Here is a 24,748-nt window from a genome sequence, read left to right as displayed (position 1 = left end):
TGTTTATTTGAGAGATACAGACAGAGGGAGAGAGAGAGTGTTGACAGGGAGGAGAGGCAGAGAGAAAAGCAGAGTCCCTGCTGAGTGGGAAGCACAATGCAGGGTTCGATCCCAGGACCCTGGGATCATGACCTGAGCCAAAGGCAGATTGTTAACCAACTGAGCCACCCAGGAGCCCAAAGAACCTTTTATCTTAATAGTTATGTTTTATATGGGGTGCCAGGGTGGCTCAGTGGGTTAAGTATCCAACTCTTGATTTCAGCTCAAGTCATGATCTCAGCATCATGAGATCAAGCCCCGAGTGGGGCTTCATGCTCAGCATGGAGTCTGCTTGAGATTCTCTCTCTCTCTCTCTCTCTCTGCCTCTGCCCCTCCTCCAGCTCATGTGACAAGCGCACAGGCTTTCTCTCAAAATAAATAAATATTTTAAAAAATAGTTATGTTTTATGTTTATGTTCATCTTCTATGCCATTAGTTTTCACTTATAATTTAGTTATAAAGCATCCTTTTAAATAAATAAAGTTTTTTTCTTTTCAACTTTTTATTTAAATTCTAGTTAGTTAACATACAGTGCAGAATTCTGTGATTCATCACTTACGTACAAACCCATCATGATGAAGTGCTCATAACATGCACCCTCCTTAATATCCATCCCCCATCTAGCCCATCCCTCCCCTCACTTCCCCCACCAACCCTCAGTTTATTTTCTGTCATTAAGAGTCATTTACAGTTTGTTTCCCTCTCTTTTTTCCCCTCTCATATGTTCATCTGTTTTGTTCCACATATGAGTGAAATCATATGGTATTTGTCTTTCTCTGACTGATTTCATTGAGCATCAAAGCCTCTAGCTCCATCCACATCAGTGCAAAAGGCAAGATTTCATTGTTTTTGACAATTGGGTCATATTCTATTGTATACATATACCGCATCTTCTTTATCCATTCACCAGCTGATGAACATTTGAGTAAATAGATTTGTTGTAAAAAGTGACTCAATTTAGAGCATAATATTTATTAAGTAAACATACAGGTGGTACATGGCTTTTGAAAAATCATGTGTGGGAGGAGTATACACAAATGACTGAAATGCAAGAACCTGCTTTAGCATCTAAAGCATTCATCTCATTCAGAGGTGAGGAGCAGGTCATAGATACTCAAATAGGCTTCAGCAAAATAAGAGAATGCATCCTGACAAGGGACTCTCTCAGGACCCAAAGGAAGGAATGCAAATGTTGGGCTTTGAGAAGGCCTGGCCTGGAGGAAGACAGCAGGCCCCGGAAGCACCGGCCTCCTCTCTCCAGGTTTCTGGTCTCTGCTTTGCTCTGCACACTTCCATCTTCTCTCTGAGCAGGTGACCCACCCTCCCTCACCCCACCTCATACACATAGACAGACACACACATATAGACACACATACACACTCACAGCTCCAGACTTGTTTGTCTTCAGGTTAGTGACCTGCAGACCCTGAAATAGCACCCCTGAATCTGGCTGCTTATTCCTGACAGAGAGAACCTGACTGGCCCAACTAGAGCCAGATGCCCACGTCTCATCCCATCTGTTCGCTCCTTTTGGAGGATTAAGGGGAACACATTCTCAGAAAAAAAAGGAGCCTCTGGGATGAGCAATCACCTTGACCAAGGGATATCTGTCTCAGCACTCACCACTCCTAACAACCCTATGAGGTAGGAAATTCAGCTCACAGTCCTTCGGCAGGAGGTGATGGAGCCAAGACTCGAACCTCAGTCTGTGTGACACAAGAGCTCGATTATGCTGCACTCCCCACCTAGTCACCGTCAGCTGAGTTCAGCTTACAGCTACCATCCCAGACCCAACAGGTTACAGGCCCACGGGGAAGCATTGATCAAAATCAGCCCAGGAGACATGAAACAAGGATCTCACTTTACAGGGATTGTGGCCGGAAGGGAGGAAGATGTCACAGAAGGAGCATGGGGCTCTGGAAACCAGGGAAGTCTCCTCCAAGCCCCTGGGTCTGTGGCTGCCGGATTCACACCACAGGTGCTCAGGGTGAGAGGAGACTCATTTGAATATATTTGCCGAAAATAACAAGGAGGCATCTAGAGATTTTCAAGAGAAGCTACACATTTCTTCTGCATCCAGAAGTCAAAGTGCCTGCTGTCCCTTGGGATTATAACTGCTTCTCTCACCTTTTGAAAACTAAATTAGGAAGGCTTCCCCCAACCCCCTTCCTCCCACTGCCTCCCCCCCACCCCCTTAATCCCCCACCCCCGTCCCCTGCCCCAGAAAGCTAAGTGACAGAGGAGACCTGACAGGCTCCTCCCACTCTGGAGGACCCACCTGCACACAGGTCCTTCTCAGCCTAAGTGCCCTTTCTCATGGAAGCCTCTGAGCAGCGTGGTGCCCTGGATGACCCCAGTTTGGCTTTGAGGGGTCTCTGCCCACCCACAGTGGGTAGATCCCCCCATTAGCATTCACCATCGAGACAGCTGGATGTGGCAGTTGTATCTCTCACACTCCCCCAGAGCTGACCCAAGCCTGAGGCGTGGCCTGTGCAGAAAACCATATTTACCTCAGGAGACAATGTCCCCAGCCTAGCTTTTGACCTGTGCATATCTTCCCTTCTCTGGCACCATTCAAGACAGGTTGTTGGATAAGTGGTAAAAGGTTCCACTGAGTCATGTCCCCTAAGAAGTGTCACAGAGATCTTGTGCCTCTGAATGGAAACAAGGTGGCACTATCCTAGCTCAAGAGTCTTCCCCAGAGATAGCACCACACAACCAGAGGAGTATCCCTTTCCCTAGATCCCTTGTCTGCCTTTATGGTGACAAAGGAGATAGTTGCCCAAAACTTCAGGCCCTACTGGCTCAGGGCAGCTGCCTCGGTAGGCTGAACAGGGTGGCTCAGAGTCTGCCCCCAAGGTCTGCCCGTGGCCCTGACATTCCTCACAGAGCTAGCAGACTCAGCTATTCAGGATGAGGTCACTAGCCAAGGTTATTACGTGTGTGCCCAGAGGTGGCCAGCGGGGCACATTCAAGTTCTGGATTCCCCAGCAGTCTGGCCCTGCCATCACCCCCACCTCAGTGAAGTAGCCTCAATACTTAAAGGGCCACTTGTGCCCAGGGAGGAGGTTCCCAGACCACAGCAGAGACCTCTTCCTCCCCCCGGGTCAGTCTGTGATGTCCATGGAGGATAAGCCTCCGGGCCTGGCCCCAACCAGCAGGGGCTATTTTTTGAGGGATTTGACAGGGACTTGGCTGAGTGGCATGACCACCTCGGTGCCCGTCTCTGAGGTAGCCCGGGAGCACTTCCGGCTGCCACGAATGCTATGGAACTTTTCTGTGAGGTGCTTGCGAAACTTCTTGGTGAGGAAACAGTAGATGATGGGGTCTAAGACACAATTGGTGCTAAGAAGGCAGAGAGTGACCTGATGGGCATCGTTGATACCCTGGTGGAAGCTGCTGCTCTGGAAGCCCAGCTCGGCCAGGGTCCAGGGCAGCTGCACTAGGTGGTGGGGCACGAAGCATACGATGAACACGGCCAGGACGGTGCACACCATCCACAGAGCCCGGCGCTTGACTTCCGCGTTGTGCTGCAGCTGCACCGGCTGCATGAGCAGCCTGCGGATGATGACCACGTTGCAGAAGAAGATGATGAGGAAGACGAGGAAGAAGCCGAACACGAGGAAGACGTGGACAATGAGGACAGGCACGCTGCCCTTCTCATAATGCTCAAAGCAGCGTGTGATGTTGCCCGAGCCGGACTTGCTGGGCACTACGTTGGTGGAGTCCAGGATGAAGAAATAGGATGCAGCAGCCACAATGGCCACCCAGATGACCAGGGACACCAAGAAACCACGCTTGCGGGTGGTGGCCTGAGCTGTCTTGATGGGCCGGGTCACTGCCTGGAAGCGGTTGTAAGTGATGACAGCCAGGAAGGCCACTGAGCAGTAGGTGTTGATGAAGAAGAAGCAGCCAGCCAGGTTGCAGAGGAAACTGGGGAGAATCCAGTTGCCCTGGTTGTGGTAGTAGATGATCCACAGGGGCAGGGTCACCAAGAAGAGCAGGTCAGCCATGGTGAGGTTCACCATGAAGATCTTTATCTCATTGAGTTTCTTGGAAGGGTACAGGCAGGCAAAGACCCACAGCACATAGCTGTTGGCAACTACCCCCAGCACAAAGATGATGCTGTAAACAATCGGGAAGAGGGTATAGCGGAACTCAGAGTCCACGTGAGAGGAATCATTTGCCATTGCCATGCTTGGAAGGGGCAGCTGGTCGTAGAATCCTGCCCAAGCCTGGAAGACCACACAGGAATTCTGGTTAATGAAGGATCAAAAAGGACATATCTCATTTTAATCAGTTCTAAGACCCTCATTTTGCACATTTTAAAAATTCTAAGATTGGCAGTATCTTCCAATTAATTGGCAGTATGCTTTCCCTACATAAAATAATGGTGTTTTTTATTTAAAAATCAATTAAATTCAATTCAAAATTCAAAATTCAAATCAATTTAATTTAATAAATTAATAAAATTTAATAAATCAATTAAAAATCAATGAAATCAATGGCAATTCAGTTTCTTTTTTCTTATTCCATTTTAAAACAGATCTCTTCATTCTTTGGCTAATTTTTGACTTAAGGTTTTACATCATCTATTTCTGATGATAAAACGTGAAATTTTATATTAAAAGTTTTAAATTTTCTAACAACTTTTCAATATTTTTCTATTGATGGAATTTGAAATGCAAATTTTGATGGTAAATGTTCTATATTAAAAAATAATTTATGGGGATGCCTGTCTGGCTTAGTCAATAAAGCATGTGACTCTTGATCTTGGGGTCAGTGGGTTTGAGCCCCACACTGGGGACAGAATTTACTTAAAATAATAATAATAATTGTTATTATTATATATAAGCATATAATATTTACTTAAAAAAATAATAATTTACTTAAAATAACAATAATAATTGTTATTATATATAAGCATATAATACTTTTATATTAAATTTAAATTCAATTAAAATTTAAATTTGATATTATAGTTATATATAAATATTAAATTTCAATATTAAATATATATTTATATATAAATAATAATAGTTATTATTTATGTGCTCATACAAAATCTGGAAAATACAAAGAATTATATTAGGGTGACCCAAAGATGAAATACTAGCCAGTCATTAGAAAGAATGAGTTGTATCTCATTCTTGTACTGACATGGAAAGTTATCCCCAGATAATATTGTTAAGTAAAACAAAATTTTAAAAATTGGTGTGCCCATTATATGTGTGTATATGACATCTAGAAAATTATCTAGAAGGATATAATCTAAAGAGTGCACAGTGGTAAGTAACCTTTGGGAAGCTGAGATGGGCTTCATGAGAAGTTACTTATTCTATTCTTCCTTTGTTTTAATTTTTTAGAAGCATTTATTGCTTTAATAATTAAAAGGAAAAAGACTAATGAAAAAGTAAAGTATAGGTGCTGGCTCAGTTAGTGGAGCATGTGACTCTTGATCTTAGGTTGTGAGTTTGAGCCCCATGTTGTGTGTAGAGATTACTTAAAAATAAAATCTTTAAAAAAAAGAAAAAGATGAAGATGAAGAAAAGTAGACAGTGGAGAAACTCAGATAATACTTAAATGATTAAGATGCATCCATCATTAGTAGGACATATATCAACATCAGGTACACTTGATAATGGTGCACTGAAAAGAATATAATATCATTTTTGTGGTTTTCTTGCCCAAATCTTGCCCAAATTGCATAATCTCAATTTAATCATGAGAAAACATCAGACAGACCCAAATTGTGGGACATTGTATAAAATGACTGTTCAAAAGTATCAAGGTAGTGAGTAAGGAAACACAGAGGAACTGCCATAGATCAGAGGATATTAAAGAAATGTTGACAACTTAATACCATGTGGGATCCTAGATTGTATCCAAGAACAGAAAAAGATCGTTAGTGGAAAAACTGGTCAAATAAGGTCTATAAGTAAAATAATATCATATCAATGTTCATTTTCTGGTTTCGATCATTGTATTATCGTTTGGTAAATTGTTAACATTAGGGAATATGAAGTGAAGCCCACACATGCACTCCTCATACTATTCTGCAACTTCTTTGAAGGCCTAAAATTATTTCAAAACAAAAAGTCTTTTTAAAAGCATATTAAAGGGGTACCTGGGTGGCTCAGGTGGTTAAGTGTCCGACTCTTGATTTTGGCTCAGGTCATGATCTCAGGGTTGTGAGATTGAGCCCCAAGTCAGGCTCTGTGCTGGGCGTAGAGCCTGCTTGGGATTCTCTCTCTCTCTCTCTCCCTTTCCTGCTCATGTGCTCCCTCTCTCTCAAAAGTTAATTAAAAAAAGATTCTCCCATAAACTATATATAAATTTATATTATAAATATATATTTATATCATATTATAAATATATAAACATATAAATATATTTTAAGGAAGATGAAATTAACCATAATCCCACCAGCCAAAGTCTGGCCCATTTTCAACAGCATCTTTACCACCATCCACTCTCCATCAGAACCGGTTTGCTCCCTCCTCTCTTGTTCCTTCCACTGTGTTGCCAGCACAGAAGCCTGAAAGCCTCTCTGATGTTTGCATTGCAGGTGGGGTGGGGGAGGAGAGGGCAGGAGGCCCAGATGGGGTTAAGCAAGGCCCAAGGCTCACCATACACCACAGAACAGTGAAAAGAAAACAGAATTGGGAGTAAGATGCTACTTCGGAGCCAGACACCCTGCTAGATGTTTCCACGTGCACTACCTCATTTGGATCTCATAAAAGCCCTTTGAGATAGGAAGTAAAACCCCATTTTACAGAATAGGAAACAATAGAGGGTGTTTATGTGATTGTTCAAGTCACACAGCTGTTAAGAGATGGAGTCAGAATCTCAAATCCAGCTCTATGTGCATCAGTTCATTCACACATTAAGCCAACAGCGATTTCTGAGCACCAATTGTATGTCAGGCCCACCACTAAGCACAGGGGATCTGGGGTGACCATGACCGAACAGGCCAGCACACAGGAACTGACAGCCTCATGAGGCCGATGGACAAAAGCAATGTAAACAAACATAGTTGCAATGTAAAGAAAAGGGAGTGCTGATATGGAGCATACAAAAAGATATCCTTAAAAAATAAGTGACATATTTCCTCAGAGATCTGAGAGAGGAAGAGTGTTCCAGGCAGAGGGATCTGCATGGGTCCAGGATTGAAGCAAGAAGATCCTCGCCCTGACGTCTAGCTGCCATTTCATACTCATCTGCTATCTTCCCACCAGAGGCCAGTCAAAATGGACCTCCCAGGTGGGTCTCCAAACATGCTCAGACCTTTCCTGCCTCAACCGGCAAGCATACATCTGTGCCAATGCTTCGAACCCTCTTTCCTAACCACACCCCACTTCCACCTGGCCATTCTAACTCATGCTTCAGACCTTAACTGAATTTCACTTCTTCAAAGAGGTCTTCACCAGTTCAGGTCAGGTCCCACTTCAAAGCTCCCTGTCCTTTGTAAATCCTAGCACATTTGTGATCCTATTTATGTTTGTATGATTCATAAGACTCTCCCACTTGACTGTGAGCTCCAGGAGAATGAGGGCCTTGTCTGATTATTCAACACTATTCCCAGCACCATGAACCAATAAAGGAATGGGTAATAAGCCTTGTTGATTACAACCATCTCTGGAGTAGAGAAGAAGAAGCCTATAGATACTTACAGGTGAGTTTAAAGAAACAACTGTCTCTCAAAGTGGAAACAGACCCATAAATAAAGAGAACAAGCGATGGTCTGGTTGCCAGAGGGACGGGGGTGGAGGTATGGGCAGTATGGGTGAGGGGGAGTGAGAGGGCTGGGCTTCCAGTCATGGCATGACTAAGTCACAGGGATGAAAGGTACAGCACATAGAGTCAAATGGGACTATAATAGCGGTGTATGGTGACAGATAAGTTACACTTGTGAGTACAGCATAACACAGTTGTCAAATCTCTATGTTGTACACCCAAAACTAATGTAACATTGTCTATCAACTATACATCAATTCAAAAAAAAAAAGAAAGAAAGAAACTAAGAAACTATTGGCTCTAATTCGAATTTTGATGATTGAGAAAATGTGCTTTGCCCCATTTAGTGTGGCTGTGGTTTATTATCTATGCTAAATTAAATACATGTAGGTTTCATTATTCCAATAAATAATGGTGATTCCTTTAAAAACAAAGAACTCAGCCTCAAGTCATATTGTGGATTACAATTTGTGGATTTTCATTGTGGCTGATTTGAATTACGTAGTTTTATGTTGCTTCCCCGGCAGCAAAATTGCTAACTTCTACTTAGCCAGGATCTTTTCCACTCCTTTTTTTTGTTTTGTTTTTAATTTTTATTTATTTATGATAGTCACAGAGAGAGAGAGAAAGGCAGAGACACAGGCAGAGGGAGAAGCAGGCTCCATGCACCGGGAGCCCGATGTGGGATTCGATCCCGGGTCTCCAGGATCGCGCCCTGGGCCAAAGGCAGGCGCCAAACCGCTGCACCACCCAGGGATCCCTCTTTTCCACTCCTAAATGTGGTCCTGCCATCTGATCCCAAAGCTCTAGAGTAATTATTCTCAAAAGGTGGTCCACAGAGACGAGGGAGGAGAGAGGAATATCTCTGAGAACTTCTAAGGGATCCATGAAGTCAAAACTATTGTTCTAATAATATCAAGACATTATTTGCCCTTTTCACTGTGTTGATATTTGTACTGATGGTACGGAGTGAACAAAACGGCTGGCTTCTTAGCACATATCAAGGCAGCAGCACCAAAAGGGAGTAGGAGCTTTATTTTTCACAGCTGCGCACTACTTAGTGCAAATAAATAAAGCCAATTTCCTTGATAAAGCAAGGACATTATTGATTTTTATTAAATCTTGAGTACACGTCTTTTTAATATTCTGGGTGTCAAAATTGGAAATATGCACGCAATACTTCTAAACACTGTAGTCAGTGTTTTGTCTTCAGGAAAAGCGCTTAAGCAACTGAGTCCTGAATTGAACTTCTCTGAGGATGATTGTTATCACTTGAAAAAATTACGGACCAGTTATGGTATTTCAGACTTGGGTGTCATATCTGCTCAAATATGAACAAAGAACCATCACTTCAAGGAACACAAACAATAGTCTTGGTGGCCAAGCATAAAATTCAAACTTTGGAGAAAAATAGTATCTTCAGAAAAAATTGTATCTGCCAGTCTGAGTTTGACAGCTTCCTATTCCTTAAAGACTTTTCTGATAAGATTGGTGGAGATGAATGTAATTTTTAAAAAATCATTTAGTCAAAGGTCTGTGTTTGGAAAACCTGCATAACTTGGTGAACCAATATTTTCCAAATGAGGGAAAAATGTTTCAAAATTATGCATAGGTAAAATAATCAAAGGGCGAGACAGATCAATATATTGCTGTGCAACAGATTACAGAAAGTTCATTGATATGATTCAGGTTCCATATTGCAACTGACTTTTAAGAAACTACCATTTGTGGAGATTTGATATAGTATCAAAGAAGAGCATCATCAATTATCTGAAAAAGACATTAAAATATCCCCCCCACATCGCTCCTCGGCCTTTTGACTAAGGTCAAGTGAAAATATCCCTCCCACTACAGATTTTCCTCATATACTCCAATCAAAACAACATATCACGATAGATTAAATGCAGGAGCAGGTATGAGAATCTAGCTGTCTTCTATTAAACCATCATTAAAGAGATTTGCAAACAAAAATGTAAATTAAGGCCACTCTAAATTATTTATGTTTTGTTTTTTTTTTCTTTTTTCTTAAGATTTTATTTATTCATGAGTTATTTATGTTTTGAAATTGTTAGCTAATTTTTGCTAAAAATGTTATCTGTGTTAACATGGAATGGGCTTGTTACTGGGTTTTGTATTTAAAAACAAAAGTTTTTCGAAAGTCTTAGTTTTCATTTTGAATATGGAAAATTCTGATTGGCTATAACCCACATAAACAAAAGTTCTCTGGGGCCCTCAATAATGTTTAAAAATATAAAAGAGAGGTTCTAAGACCAGAAGATTTTAAACCCACTGCTCTACAAGAGGAAGAAAAAAGAGAAAGAGAGACAAACCAAGAGACAGACTCTCAACTGTAGAGCACCAGCTGGTGGTTACCAGAGGGGAGGTGGGAAGGAGGCTGGGTGAAATAGGTGATGGGGATTAAGAGTACACTTATCATGATGAGCGCCGAGTAATGTAGAGTTGTTGAGTCACTATATTGTACACCTGAAACAAATATAACACTGGATGTTTACTACAATGGAATTAAAATTAAAATCTTAAATAAAAAATACATAAAATTGCAGCTCCGCTATCTCAGCCCTCCACCTCACCTTTTGTTTGAGCCCAAGACGCCCCATTCTTCTGGGACTGGCCTTGTTTCTTTCTCCTGCTGGACCCTCATGCCTTGGGGGACCCTGTTTCTGGGACCTCAGAGAGGTGAGGAGGCAGCCCACGCTGAGCAGTGTGTCGTGCTCACTCCGGGTCTTTGGAGAAAAGACACGTCCCACCCATCCCTACCACTCAATCCCACCCCTAAATAAGTCCCTTCCTCTTCTTGGGTGTAGGATCCAGCTTAGTAGGGTGGGGGCAACTCTCCCCTGGAAAGTCTTTCTACAGCCAGAGGATTCCACCCAGGTTGTCTCCTTGGGCCCTGTCCTGCTGTGCCATGCCTGTCCAGGCCTGTTGAGAGAGTCTTCCCACCAGGACCAGAACTGAGGTAAGGCTTGTGGAGGCATTCACCTAACTGTAAAATATAAGGGAGTGTTGAAAACCTCAGTAATCAAGATAAATAATATTTTAATGCAGTATCTTAAAAACATCAAAATCAGTATTGCAAATTGTTCCTTTTGCCTCAGATTCTAATATGGCTCTGCCTGGAACTATTATGATCCTGTCTTCACTATGATAATGATATTGTGGTTCTATATTTTTATGTTTTAATTCATTAGTGAAGTATTTGTAGGTAGATTTACACAGTATCTTGACTTTGCTTTAAAACATTTCAGGAAAAACATTCCTGCATGCTAATCTCCGTTTCAAAATCAGCTTCCCTGTGAACCCAACCTCTAACAATGTGTAATCAGGTCGGCTTGGCCCTGGAGACTCTCCAGTCCACATGGCCCCTACAGGAAGCCCAGTGGAGGCCTCTTCCTTCCAGATATAGGGCCATAATCAGTCTCGGGTGGGACCCCAGCTTTTGCCCAAAACCTTGCCCTAGATGCCTCTAGTACCTGTCACCCTGGCTCTTCCTATCTCTGCTGTCTTCCCAGATCCTGGTCTTCATGTGATTCCCACTCCCTTAGCCTTCATCATGAATTTAGCACCCAATTGTCCCTTTGACACCCAGTGGAACCCTTTGACATCACCCAAAATGTACCCAGCAGAGTCTCTTCTGAGTCTGGGGGCTCAAATCTCCATGCCTTTGTTCATGCTTCTCTTTGCTCTGCCTGGCTACCTACTGATCACTCTTTAAGACTGCCCCTGCCTCTTTCCCTACAGCTTGTTCCTCCTAAGCCTCCCTGCCTCTTCCACACCCTGTTTTCTGCCCCTAGATGTGGCTAAGTCCTCATTGTCTGAGCTCCCATAGCTTATAGCTTCTTATACCATGGAAATTGCTTGTGTGTCCTGCCATACTAGATGGTAGCTACTGGAGGGCAGAGAACATGTCCATCCATTCACTCTACAGTTATTGATATATACTGTTGGGAGCTGGGCACTTTGTTGCGGATGCTGCAGGAACAAAATAGGCAAGACTCCTGTTCTTGAAGAGCTTACACTCTAGTCAGGGAAAACAGATACAGAGAGATCAAAGAACACAATAATTCCAAATTGTAATGAATTCAATAAAAAGAAATAAAAATAGTGACATGACAAAGCTTGGGTAAGGTGCTGCTTTAAATAGAGTGACCAGGGAAGGCTTCTCAGAGGAGGTGACTTACAAACAAAACCAGAGGAAGATTTGCCATGAGGCCAATATAGCGTAAGCTTCAAGGCCTCTTCCTAGGTCTTGTATCTAATCAATCACCCTCCGTGGCTCCCTTGCGCAGGATCAAATCCAAGCTCCTTTCACACCTCATCTGCCTTCAGCCTCTTTTACTACTTGCCCTGTATTCCAGCCACACTGAATTTCCTGCTGTTTCTCTAAAAACTCCATTTCCGGGGCACCTGGGTGGTTCAGTCTGTTAAGTAACTGCCTTTGGCTCAGGTGATGATTTCAGGGTCCTGGGATTGAGCCCCAGCATCAGGCTCTCTGCTCAGCAGACAGCCTGCTTCTCCCTTTCTCTCTGCCCCTCCCTGTTTGTGTTCTCTCTTTCTCGCTCACTCTCTCAAATAAGTAAAAAAAAAAAAAAAAAAAAAAAAAAGCCCCAAAATAAACAATAAGCAAATAATAAAAACTCCATTTCTTCTCAAACATCTGTGCCTTCCCACACTTGCTACAACCCTACTGAGAGCCCTTTTGCCTATTGCTTTGCCTAGCAAACTCCCAATCTTCCTTCCTTAAGACCCAATATGCTGACTCTAGGATGCCTCCCTGATTGCCTCAGGCAGAATGAGTTGCCTTCTTCTCTGTGTCAGTGTGGTACCGGGGACATTCCCCAGTATAGTACCTGATACAATGTGTTATAAGTATTGATTTCAATGGCCATTTCCTCACCAGCCAGGAGATTCTGGAGGGCAGGGACTAGATCTTTTTCATCTCTTTATCCCCTGTGTCAGATATTGGGTACTGAAGGAATGAATGACCAAGCCCCTGATGACTATTCAATAGAAACTGGCATGAAGGAAACATGTGCAGTCCCTCCGGGGGAGGCACAGTAGGATGGGGAGAACAATCCCTTTCTAGAGTCAGAAAGACCTGGGTTCATACCTGGCTCTGCCATTTACTTGCTGTGTGACCTTGAGCAATAAACTTGTACACAGTCACACAGTTTCTTCATTTGCAAAATTTTACAATTCTAACAGTGATTCCAAAAATAAGCATCCCAAGGGGTCAAAACGGCCAGGCCTCCCTCCCCCATCGGCTCAACCACATGAAGTCAGCGGAGGTGACTATGGTCACCACTGTCCCAGGGGCTCTAACCCACATACTGACTTCTCTGTCAGCTCCAGACAGAGCCTTAGGCTAATGCCAACAAATATTTCAACAGGTCAGGAAGGGAATGGGCATTTGGAGGGAAAGAAGGCAGCAGCAACTAAGAACAATCAATCTTACATGAGGGCATAATTCTCTGATGCCTCAAGTCTGGGCAGCAGCCCAGGCCCAGCTCTCAACTAGGGGTAGGTGAGGGAAGCCATAAATATCCCTGAAAACAGAAGAATTCTGCTATCTGGATATCGCATCCTCTACCCTGCATAGCATTCAGTCCCAACCCCCTACCATTCCCATACTGTCTGGGAACATCATGCCCCTAGAGAACCTGAACTCTCATCCTCAGCTGAATAGTCAAAGGGGAGGGACCACCTGAATCTGGGCAAAAGGAAGTATGTGCTGGTTACTTCCCCAGTGCAGGCAATGGGTTGGGAAGTTGGGTTTGCCAGTCAGACTAGCTCCTAGCATTTGTAGGGCCATTAGGGGTCAAAAGTACAAATGTCAGGGCACCAGAGTAGCTCAGTTGGTTGAGCATCTGTCTCTTAATTTTCACTCCGGTCATGATCCGTGAATCATGGGATTGTCCTCCCCATACGCCACCCCCCCATCCTGTAGGGCTCTGTGTTCAGCAAGGAGTCGGCTTCTTTCCCTCTCCTCCTGCCCTTCCCCACACCCACAAGAGCTCTCATGCATGCTCTCTCTCTCTCTCTCAAATAAATAAATAAATGCATTTTTTAAAGTACAAATGTCTAAATATTTATAAGCTATAAATAAATAAGCTATAAATTTATAAGCTATAAATATGGTGACTCACATTCAAGTTCATGCAGATCTCATGCACCAGTAGCTGCTTGTAATTGCTGCAAGCCTGGAGGCACCAGCACAGCTCAGGCTAGAAGTTGGGTGTGGGAGGGACACTGGCTCCAAGTGGACATTTACACATGGATCCAAAAACATCCTTGCCTTGTGGGTAGAGCACGACAGGAGGGGAGTCGCAGCCATCCTACCTAAGCTCAGGGTACCAGATTAAATATACAGACACTACTTCCCCATGAATACATTTCGTCCTCAAGGCAGCCTTGTGAGGTGAGTTTTACAAAATGTTCATTTTTTTCCGGAGAAGAAAGTGAGGTTAGAGATGGGAATAGACTTGTCCACAGTCACACAGCTAAGAAGTGGCAGATGGGATTTTGAACTCCAAGACCCATCCTATCTCCTAAACCAAGCCATGGCCCTTGCTGGAAGCAAACCACTCATTGGCCAACTTAGCCACTCACAGACCTACCTATCCTATGACCCGAGAACAGAAACGGATCGGGAAAGGAGGGGCGGGGCTGCTCTGCGTCCATATCTCTCCTACCAGGGAGCCCCGGAGCTGGAATCAAATTCTGGTTCAAACATTAAACTCACCCCATGACTCTGAGACTCTGTTTCCTCATTGGCAAAACAAAAATTGAAAAATGGGTCAAAGAGGGGTACCTGGGTGGCTCAGACAGTTCAGCGGCTGACTTCAGTTCAGGTCACGATCTCAGGGTCCTGGGATAGAGGCCTGAGTTGGGCTCCGTGCTCAGCAGGGAGTCTGCTTATCCCTCTGCCCCTCCTCCTGCTCACACTCTCTCTCTAATAAATAGATAAAATCTTTTAAAAAATAAATAAAAATGGGTCAAAAAAGAAATTAGGAATACAATCCCATTTATAATGGCATCAAAAAGAATAAAATACTGGGAATAAACTTAACCGAGAAGGCAAATGACTTGTACACTCTAAACTACAAAGCATTGCTACAAGGAATTACAGAAGACACAGATAAATGGACAGATGTCCTCACTCATGGGCCAGAAGACTTAGTGCTGTTACAAGACCCATACTACCTGAAGCCATCTACAGATTCAATGCTCTACCAAAATCACAGTGACATTTTTTGCAGAAACAGCAAACACAATCTTAAAATTCAGATGGCATCTCATCTCAAAGGACTCCAAAGAGTCCAAACAATCTTGAGAAAGAAAAACAAAGCTGGAGGCCTCATACTTCATGATTTCAAAACATATTACAAAGCACAATAATCAAAACAGGATGGTCTTTTTTTTTTAATTTTTATTTATTTATGATAGTCACAGAGAGAGAGAGAGGCAGAGACATAGGCAGAGGGAGAAGCAGGCTCCATGCACCGGGAGCCCGATGTGGGATTCGATCCCGGGTCTCCAGGATCGCGCCCTGGGCCAAAGGCAGGCGCCAAACCGCTGCGCCACCCAGGGATCCCAGGATGGTCTTGACATAGAGTGATATATATACCAGTGGAACAGAACAGAGAGCCCAGAAATAAATCCTCACACATATGGTCAAATGATCTTTGACAAGAGTGCCAAGACTACACAATGGGGAAAGAGGAGCCTCTCCCACAAGTGCTGAGGGAAAAACTGGATATGCACACACAAAAGAATGAAGCTGGACCCTCTCTTATACTATACACAAAAATTAACTCAAAATGGATTAAAGATCTAAACCTAAGACCTGAACATGTAAAACTCCTATGAGGAAACCCAGGGGGAAAGCTACATAACACTGGAATGAGCAATAATTTCTTGGATGTGAGACTAGGAATATAAGAAACAAAAGCAAAAATAGACGTATGGGGCTACATCAAACTTTAAAACATCTGTGGCAAAAGAAACAGTCAACAGGGGTAAAGGCACCCTAGACAAAGGGAGAGAACATTTGCAAACCATATCCTAGATAAGAGGTTACTATCCAGAAGATACGAAGAACTCTTATAACACAATAACCACCACCACAACAAAATAATAATAATTGATTTTAAAATGGGCAAAAGACTTCAATGGATTTCTCCAAAGAAGATACACAAATAGCAGGTAAGCACATGAAAAGATGTGCAAGGCCACTTATCATCAGGGAAATGCAAGTCAGAACCACAATGACATAGCACTTCTCAGTCGGTAGAATGGTCACTATCAAAAAGGCAGAAAACATCAAGTATTAGTAAGGATGGAGAAATTGTAACCTTTGTGCACCATTGGTGGGAATATAAAATGACACCATCACTGCGGAAAATAGTACAGAATTTCCTCAGAAAATTAAAAATAGAACTACCAGATGATCCAGAAATCTCTCTTCTGGATATACTTCCAAAATAATTGAAAACCAGATCTTGAAGAAATATTTGCACACACATGTTCATAGCAGCACTATTCACAATACCAAGAGGTGGAGGGGTGCCTGAGTGGTTGAGCATGTACCTTCAGCTCAGGTCAGGATCCTGGGGTCCTGGGATCGAGTCCTACCTAGGGATCCCGAACAGGGAGCCTGCTTCGCCCTCTGCCTATGTCTCTGCCTCTCTCTGTGTATCTCTGATGAATCAATAAATGAAATCTAAAAAAAAAAAAAAAATACCGGGCAGCCCCGGTGGCCAAACGGTTTAGCACCACCTTTGGCCAGGGGTGTGATCCTGGAGACTGAGGATCAAGTCCCACGTCAGGCTCCCTGCATGGAGCCTGCTTCTCCCTCTGTCTGTGTCTCTGCCTCCCTCTCTCTGTGTCTGTCATGAATAAATTAATAAAATATAAATGAATAAATAAATAAATAAATAATAAAAATTAAAAAATAAAAAAAATACTAAGAGGTGGAAGTGACCCAAACATCCAACAGCAGGTGAATGGATAAACTACGTGTGGTATGTACGTATAATGGAATACTATGTGGCCTTTAAAAGGAAGGAAATCCTGTCATATGCTATAGCATGGATGAAACTTGAAGATATTTGAAGATACCATTAAGTGAAATAAGCCAATTACCAAGAGGCAGAATCTGAATGATTCCAAGTATATAAAGTATCTAAAGTAATCAAACTCATAGAAATGGAAGGTAGAATGGTGGTTGTCAGGAAATTGGAGAAGGAGAAACAGAATTGTTAAATGGGTACAGAGTTTCAATCAGGCAAGATGGAAAAGTTCTAGAGACCTGCTGTACAACAACATGCATAGAGTTAACAATACTGTAATGTGTACTTAAAAATTGTTAAGAAGAGGGGCATCTGGGTGGCTCAGTCAGTTAAGCATCTGCCTTTGGTTCAGGTCATGATCCCAGAGTCCTCAGATGGAGCCCCGCATTCTGGACCCCTGCTCGGTGGGGATCCTGCTCCTCCCTCTCACTCTGCCCCTCTCTCTGCTCATGCTATCTCTCAAATAAATAAATGAAATCTTTTTTTTAAAAACTGTTAAGAAGGGAAATTTATGTCATGTGTTTTTTTACCACATAAAAAAAATTCTTAATGGGAATTAATCTACCAAGTCATGGTAGATTTGTTTTTTGTTTTTTTGTTTTTTTTTTTTTAATTTTTATTTATTTATGATAGTCACACACAGAGAGAGAGAGCGAGAGAGGCAGAGACACAGGCAGAGGGAGAAACAGGCTCCATGCACCGGGAGCCCGATGTGGGATTCGATCCCGGGTCTCCAGGATCGCACCCTGGGCCAAAGGCAGGCGCTAAACCACTGCGCCACCCAGGGATCCCGTCATGGTAGATTTGAAAGTACATTGTATGTTCTTAGAATCACAGGGCTCAGCCTTTTAAGACCTACTACTGTGCAACTTTGGTAAAACTGTTGACCCTCTCTGGGGCTCATGTATAAAATGGGGACTATAACACAGGGAGCTTTTGTGAGCATTCAGTGAGATAAAGAATACCAAGTGTTTAGAAAGAATAGTGGTTAAGACCACGACTCTGGTCAGACAAACCTGGGTTCAAAATCTGCCTCTGTCCTGTCCTAGCTTGTGACCATTGCCAGGCACATCACTCTCTAAGCCTCAGGTCCTTCTCCTGTGAATGCAGTGAGGGTATTCCAAGCACGTATCTCCCCAGAGTGGTATGAATATTCGATGAATAATGTGAATAAAGAGCTTGGCACAATTCAAGGTATTCACAATCAACAGCTCTAAAAAACTGTATCTAGAGGAAATCCAATCTCCTAATTAGATCAGATCAAATGTTTCTCAAAATAGCACCACCATCATTGCAACTGCTCACATTGAGCTCACGCCAGGCTGAAGCCACCTACATTAGGCTTCCAGCTGTATCATGAGCTCTGAAAGTTTCTGGAAACCAGTCACATCTTTTTACGGTAGCTGGTGACAGTTGGCAAAATGCCATCAGTCAATCCTTACCCAAGATCATTAATTAACCCCCAATGGGCCTCTGTTTATTCATCTACAAAAATAATAATACTGGGACGCCTGGGTGGCTCAGAGGTTGAGCATCTGCTTTGGCTCAGGGCGTGATCCTGGAGTCCCTGGATCGAGTCCCACATCAGGCTTCCTGCAGAGAGCCTGCTTCTCTCTCTGCCTCTCTAATAAATAAAATCTTTAAAAGATCTCTTATTTTTTAAAACTTTATTTTAAACTACCTACTTCATAGGGTTGTTGTAAGGATTAAATAGAAAATGCCTCATCCATAATCAAAGTTCAAGGAATGTTGGCACCTTGTCTGACTTCTCTGAGAGGGAGTCGTGATTCCATAACACAACACATCACACTGGTTTCTTTTTCCTTTGGGTTGGGAGTTCCCTGGGTTCAAGGCTTCTGGTATTTCACCAGCATGCACAACAGGACCTCCTCCACAGCAAACACTCAGGAAATACTTACTAACAGAGGTGCCTGGATGACTCAGTTGGGTAAGTCTCCAACTGTTGATTTGGGCTCAGGTCATGATCTCAGGGTCGTGAGATCAAACCCCACAAGGAGCCTGTTTGGGATTCTCCCTCTTCCTGTCTCTCTGCCCCTCCCCTCCCTCACATGCATGCATGCACGTGTGCTCTCTCTCTCTCTCTAAAAAAAAAAAAAAAAAAAGAGAGAGAAATATTTACTAATAGATAAACACACACACACAGAGTCACACTGTCCCTCATCAGCCTTAGCCACTCCCAGCCCTTAGATTTCCTGAGGCCTCCCAAACACGACAGTTTAATCATTTCTCTTCTGTGAGTCCTATTTTTCCTGTGTATAAAATGAGAATAATATCAACATTGACCTCACAGGATAGCCCTGAGGTTGAAGGCAGGTGAACGTCTAAAGTGCTTGGCACGTAGTAGATGCTCAGTAAATGAGTTACTCCTATTCTGACCTCCCCTACCACTTGACATTTGGGCCCTGGCCTGGCCATGCTGGCCATACTCTTTAAAGATTCCTTTCACTACCATTTCTCCAAGAAGTGGAGACATTTGAGGGGGAAACTGAGGGAGCAAGTATCTTGACCTCTGGGGAGTTCTGCCCTGGGCTCCCCACAGTTTCTAGTTCAGGGAGTCCACACCATGCCGGGTACATTTGTGGGTGGATAAATGGAATTCCTTGTCTGGGAGAGGTCCGTGACAAGGCCTTTGAGGTGAGAGTGGCCTGGGTACCAGATTTCCCTTCTCACAGAGGGCCCTTCCCGGACTCCAGGAATATATATTGCACTGATGAGACGCGGTCTCTGCTCAGGTGATCTAGGACATTCCTATGGAGGTGGGGGATCCTGAACCTGGTCTGGGTCTTTACTCTTGGCTCCCAAATACCCAGATGGTATCTATGAATCTTCCTCCCTCCTCCTTGATTCTGGGAAATAGGCCAGGGCAGGGAGGAGGGAGTGGAGAGGCACTTCTTCCTGCGAGCTTCCTAGCATTGGGCATACCCTCTGTTATACCAGGAATCACACCAGAGGACCACGTCTTCCAGACTGGAAACTCCTGTGAACTGCTTGTGTCCCCTGGGTACCCAGAGGCTGACCCAATGGAAAACATAGGGTACAGGGCACAGACCTTGGGGTCACACAGAACATGATCCACATAGAGCTCTGCTCTTCCCTAGCTGCTCTTTGGTTTTTTGTTTTGTTTTTAAAGGTTTTATTTATTTATTCATGAGAGATGCAGAAAGAGAGGCAGAGACACAGCAGAGGGAGAAGCAGGCTCCCTGCAGGGACTCGATCCTGGGACCCCAGGATCACCACCTGAGCTAAAGGCAGATGCTCAACCACTGAGCCACCCAGGTGCCCCCTTAGCTGCTCTTTGGCTCTCAGGCTTTGGCTCTCAGAAAGGTCTTTAGGTCTTTGGCTCTCAGAAAGCTCTTTGGCTTTCTTCAAGTGCAAAATGGGGATAACAAAACCTTCCTCACCAGGTGGCTGTAAGAGCAGAATTGAAGCAATCTATGCAAGTGGTTATTGCTCAGTAACTGTGAGCTCCTCCTAACCCCTCAGAAAATGTTTGTTGAATGAATGAATGAGTGAGTAAATAAATTAGCCATATACCAAACTAGCTGCAACCAGGGGTAGCTGAAAAGAAATTACAGGACTTGGATCGGACTGTGATCTCAACCATGCTCCCCACCACTTGGAGCCAGTGAGTCTCTTCCCAGAGTCTGAGGAAGAACCTCACTGAGTGTCTTGTGATCTGTATCAGAAAAATCCGGATGGGGAGTGGGGGGCAGGGTGCACAGAGGCATTAGCATTGCTTTAAAAAGAAAATAAGATGAGTAGGAGTGATAAAGGGTTTGTCAACAGCAAATCACTCGGGAAATAGAAATGGACTTTATAAAGTATAAAGGGCACTACACAAATGTTTGACATGCTTCTCCCATCAGCCAACTGAGCTCAGCACCAAAACCAGGCCCTAAGGGCCCCCCTCCTACAGAACTAAAGGGGTGGAAAGGGGCTGTTGAGTGGTGGTCCTTCCCCCCACATATCCTCTCTCTCTCACATATACACTCTCTCTGTCTCTGTCTCTCTCTCTCTCTCTCACACACACACACAGAGTCTGGCTTTGGATCCTCTTTGGCTGAAGACACAAGGGAAGAAAGGTATACCAACCTCCCAGTGGGTTTGGCTGATGATTCTGTTTCTGGGAACTGCTGGGCTGTACCATACCCTCCTGCAGGTTGGTCATGTTCCAGGCACATGTGACTATAGCTAGAGCCAAAGCCCCAGTACGGCCTACACAACCATGACACACATGCACACACAGATACAGCAGAGGCAATTCTCCCCACACACCCTGCTGCCAAAGAACCCAATGGTGGCTGGGCAGAGAAGTGGCTGTACTGGGGACCCAGCATTTGCCCTTCTGGGAATGGGCTCCACTCCCAACCCAGACACACTCCCCCAGGACCAGTCAGGGAGTGCTCCCACCCTATAGTTAAGCCGATGCCCCCTACTGGGTCAACTCTTATGGGGGTAGGGATGGGAGTGGAGCCCCAACTCTTATGGGGGGTGGGGGAGAAAGGAGGGGTTGCCACTGACCAAGAAGAGCACCTCCTTCTCAACATGACCTTGTTCACAGGCCTAGGGTGGGGAGGAGGGGTCCCTCTATAAAAATCTCCTGTAAAAGGAGAAACAGACAGGATCTCAGCCTCTCATCACACCTCCTCCCACTCCAATACCAATCAGGAGCAGGACCTCAGTTCTGGAGGCAAATTTTGTCATTAACGCCATAGATGATAATCCCATACCCAAACCTTCATTGGACAGATGGGGAAATGAGGCCCAGGGAAGAGAAGCGATTTGCCCAAGGTGACAACAGGATCAGGGGCAGAACTGGGACCAGATGCTAGGCCTCTGGCTTGCTGTCCATTCTCTTTTAAGTACAACCTATTACTTTACCATCCATCTATTCAATTCATATTCTAAGATTATACTGCTCACCAAACACCGTGCTAAGGGTAAGGAGAAAAAAATGAATGAGACCAATTCCTCATCTGTAAGGCGTTTACAGTAAGGACTACAGGGCCAGTAGTACACATTGGTTCACTCTACTGACAAAGCATTTTCCCACCCAGCCTGTTACTTCATCCTCCCCCACAAACCCAAACGTCAGTACTTTAAACCCTAATCTACAAAGGAGGAAAGTGAGGCTCCTGAGTTGCCAAGGTCCCAGCCTATAAACAAGAGCTCAAATCAAAATTCTGGGTGTCCAGCCTCTGGCCCAGGGCCATTTCCTCATGTCCAGAGTAGACTTCTTTCTTTGGCTGGATTGTCAGTACCTAAAGGCAGGGACATCTCTTTCTTTTGCTCCCCAGCACCTCCTGAACACACACACACACACACACACACTCCGAGTACCTAGAACACAGCTGCATGTTGACATAGAGCTAAATCAGAGTTGCCCAAATGCTTTTGGAGAGACTCTGCTGCCTTCCTAATCCTTCACGGATTTAGCAAGTGTCTGGACAGCAACCTTGGTTCATCTGAACCTCCAGCCAGCAAAGGAAAGGGGAGACCAGCTTGCGGCCTGTCCCTCACCCCTGGGACCCGCTGGGGGAAACCAGTTATGAGCCAGGCCCTTTGTACCAATAACCTGGTTATCTTCATCATCCCCCAGGAACACCTGCAATCTCATGAGTTCCTAAGGACCCAGCTCTGGACCAGACCCTGTACTTCTCCCTACAGTCCCGCTGGGGGAACAGAATTATCCTCATTTGCCAATCCAGGAAATTGAGCTGCAGTGAGGGAGCATAACTTGGCCAAGAGACTATGTGCAGCTCGTCAGGCAGATGGCATTTAGCTCCCTGAGATCTAGATCTCATCACCATCATCAGCTCCCAGTAAGGTCTCTGGGGTCACTTTAGCATGGCCTTGGCCTCAGACAACTGAAGAGGGTAGCTGGCTTTCCTGACAAGTGTGGTCACGAGGAATCCTTTCTGAACACAAGACTCTGGGCCTGAGGAAGGTGCCAAAACAGTCCCTTAAGGACCGAACTACCCATTTGCTCAGGTGCAAGCGAAGGGCATGACCGTGGTCTCCTGAGGACATTGTCACATGCCACCCCCCCGACCCAGCCAGGGCTGGGGGCCCCCCCTTACCTGTATCACAGAAGGCTGATCAGCCGCCGGGCTGCAGCAGCAGGATCAGAGTGTCTGTCTGCGGACACAGCCCCTGAGCTCTCTGGAAATTGCAGAAGTGAGGAAACAAGAGCACACCACTGCCAAGTCACCCCTGGGGAGGAAATGCTGTGACCCTGGGGCTCCTCCAACGGGTGGCACAGGAACCTCCAAGCGGGGTCACCGGGCCCTGACCACAGCTCGCGGGGCTCTCACTGAGCCGGCCGGTGGGGCGTGGGCCGAGGCCAGGGTGCCGGGGAGCTGGGATCAGAGAGGAAGCGGAGTGCGAGCGCCCGCTCCGGAGAGAGAGACGCTGAGCAGGAGGGCGAGGCAGAGAGAAGAGCAATGAATGACCGAGAAAGGGAGAATGAGAGGCAGGGGCGGTCGGAGAACTGCGGGAGCTGGAGGGGGAAAGGCAGAGCAGGACGGACAGATGTAAACACAGACAGAGCATGAGGGCAATGAGGACACACGAGGCCAGGGATAGGGGAATTAGCAGAGACGATGAGGCGGTGAGTGTGTGCCTGGTGTGCGTGTGTCTGTGTGTCTCCGCGTGGGCCTGGGAGGGGGGATGAGAGAAAGGGAGAGAGGGAGGGGCGGGAGGGCCAGCCCGGCCTCGAGAAGGATGGGAAGGAGGAGGTCGGAAGAGCTGCTGTGGTCAGGGTGTCACTGGTCACCCAGGAGCACCGAGGCCGAGAGCCCTGGGGGACACCGTGGTGGCGGTGCTGCTGCTGCGGGGCCTGCGGGACACAGCGGGTGTCGGGGCCCCCAGGAGCGGCCCGTGGGTGTGAGCGAGGGATGGGTGGACGCAGGTGAGTTAGTGACCCGGAGTGAGCGCGTGTGAGCCTGTGGGTGGGAGAAAGCCAAGGGGTGGAAGCTTGATGGGGCGTCCGGGTGGCGCAGCGGTTTAGCGTCGCCTGCAGCCCAGGGCCTGATCCTGGGGACCCAGGACCCCTGCATGGAGCCTGCTTCTCCCTCTGCCTGTGTCTCTGCCTCTCTCTGTGTGTCTCTCATGAATAAATAAATAAAATCTTTAAAAATAATAATTAAAAAAATAAAAATAAATAAAATAAAATAAAAATAATAAATAATAAATAATAATAATAATTAAAACAAAAACAAAAACAAAAACAGTAGCCCATGGGCAGGAGCTCCCTGCCCCAGCTTCTGGTCCATTTACTCACTCATTCAGTGAGTAAACATGTATTAAGCACCACGCGCTGTGGTGGTCACTGCCTAGGAAGCAGGGTGTTCATCTATCGGCCAGTCCAACACCCTTCTACACAGAGAGGGGTGTGGGTCTAGCAGGGCCCAAAGGGAGGTGGGTAGGAAGCAGAGCCAGGGAAGAGCAGAGGCTCCTGACTCCCCGGCTCAGGGTCCACCCTCAGCTCTGCCCTGCGTGCCTGGGCTAGCCTCGTCCTGCTGAATGGGACCCCACTACTGCCAAAAATGGATCTCAAAGGGCATATCCCCCCCTCTTTTTTTTTAAGTAGGCTCCATGCCCAGCCTGGAGCCCAACACTGAGCTTGAACTCACACCTCTGAGATCAAGACCCGAGCTGAGATCAAGAGTCAGGTGTCCACCTAACTGAGTGAGCCACCCAGGTGTCCCCGAATCACTTTTAACATGCGCCTCAGCCCTGAAAAACTAGACCAACGTTCTGCTCCTGCCCCAGCTCCACCCTCATCGCCCACAGGCAGACATGCTCGCACCTCTTACACAGATGACCCCTGCACAGTCATGTACACTCAGTGCACACTATTA

General features: G+C 45.3%; 1 protein-coding gene across 3 annotated transcripts; it reads right to left on the bottom strand.

The window, feature by feature from the left end:
• Positions 1-2,252: 2,252 nt before the first annotated feature.
• On the bottom strand, positions 2,253-23,507 carry PTAFR (platelet activating factor receptor). Of its 3 annotated transcripts, none has more exons than XM_072827549.1 (3): positions 22,967-23,507; positions 14,606-14,764; positions 2,253-4,274 (listed from the first exon to the last, which is right to left on the bottom strand). In XM_072827549.1, the coding sequence occupies exon 3, from the start codon at positions 4,233-4,235 to the stop codon at positions 3,204-3,206; it is 1,032 nt and encodes a 343-aa protein (XP_072683650.1). In that variant the 5' UTR covers positions 4,236-4,274; positions 14,606-14,764; positions 22,967-23,507; the 3' UTR covers positions 2,253-3,203. The 3 variants fall into 3 exon arrangements, with proteins under 3 accessions (XP_072683650.1, XP_072683651.1, XP_072683649.1); XM_072827550.1 differs by having other exon boundaries at positions 14,606-14,746; XM_072827548.1 differs by lacking the exon at positions 14,606-14,764 and having other exon boundaries at positions 22,967-23,505.
• Positions 23,508-24,748: the final 1,241 nt, after the last annotated feature.

The sequence above is a fragment of the Canis lupus genome, chromosome 5, assembly GCF_048164855.1.
Source record: "Canis lupus baileyi chromosome 5, mCanLup2.hap1, whole genome shotgun sequence".
Classification (NCBI taxonomy): Eukaryota; Metazoa; Chordata; class Mammalia; order Carnivora; family Canidae; genus Canis; species Canis lupus.
The sequence above is the reverse complement of the archived record's forward strand: the minus strand, read 5'-3'. Positions and strand labels throughout refer to the sequence as shown.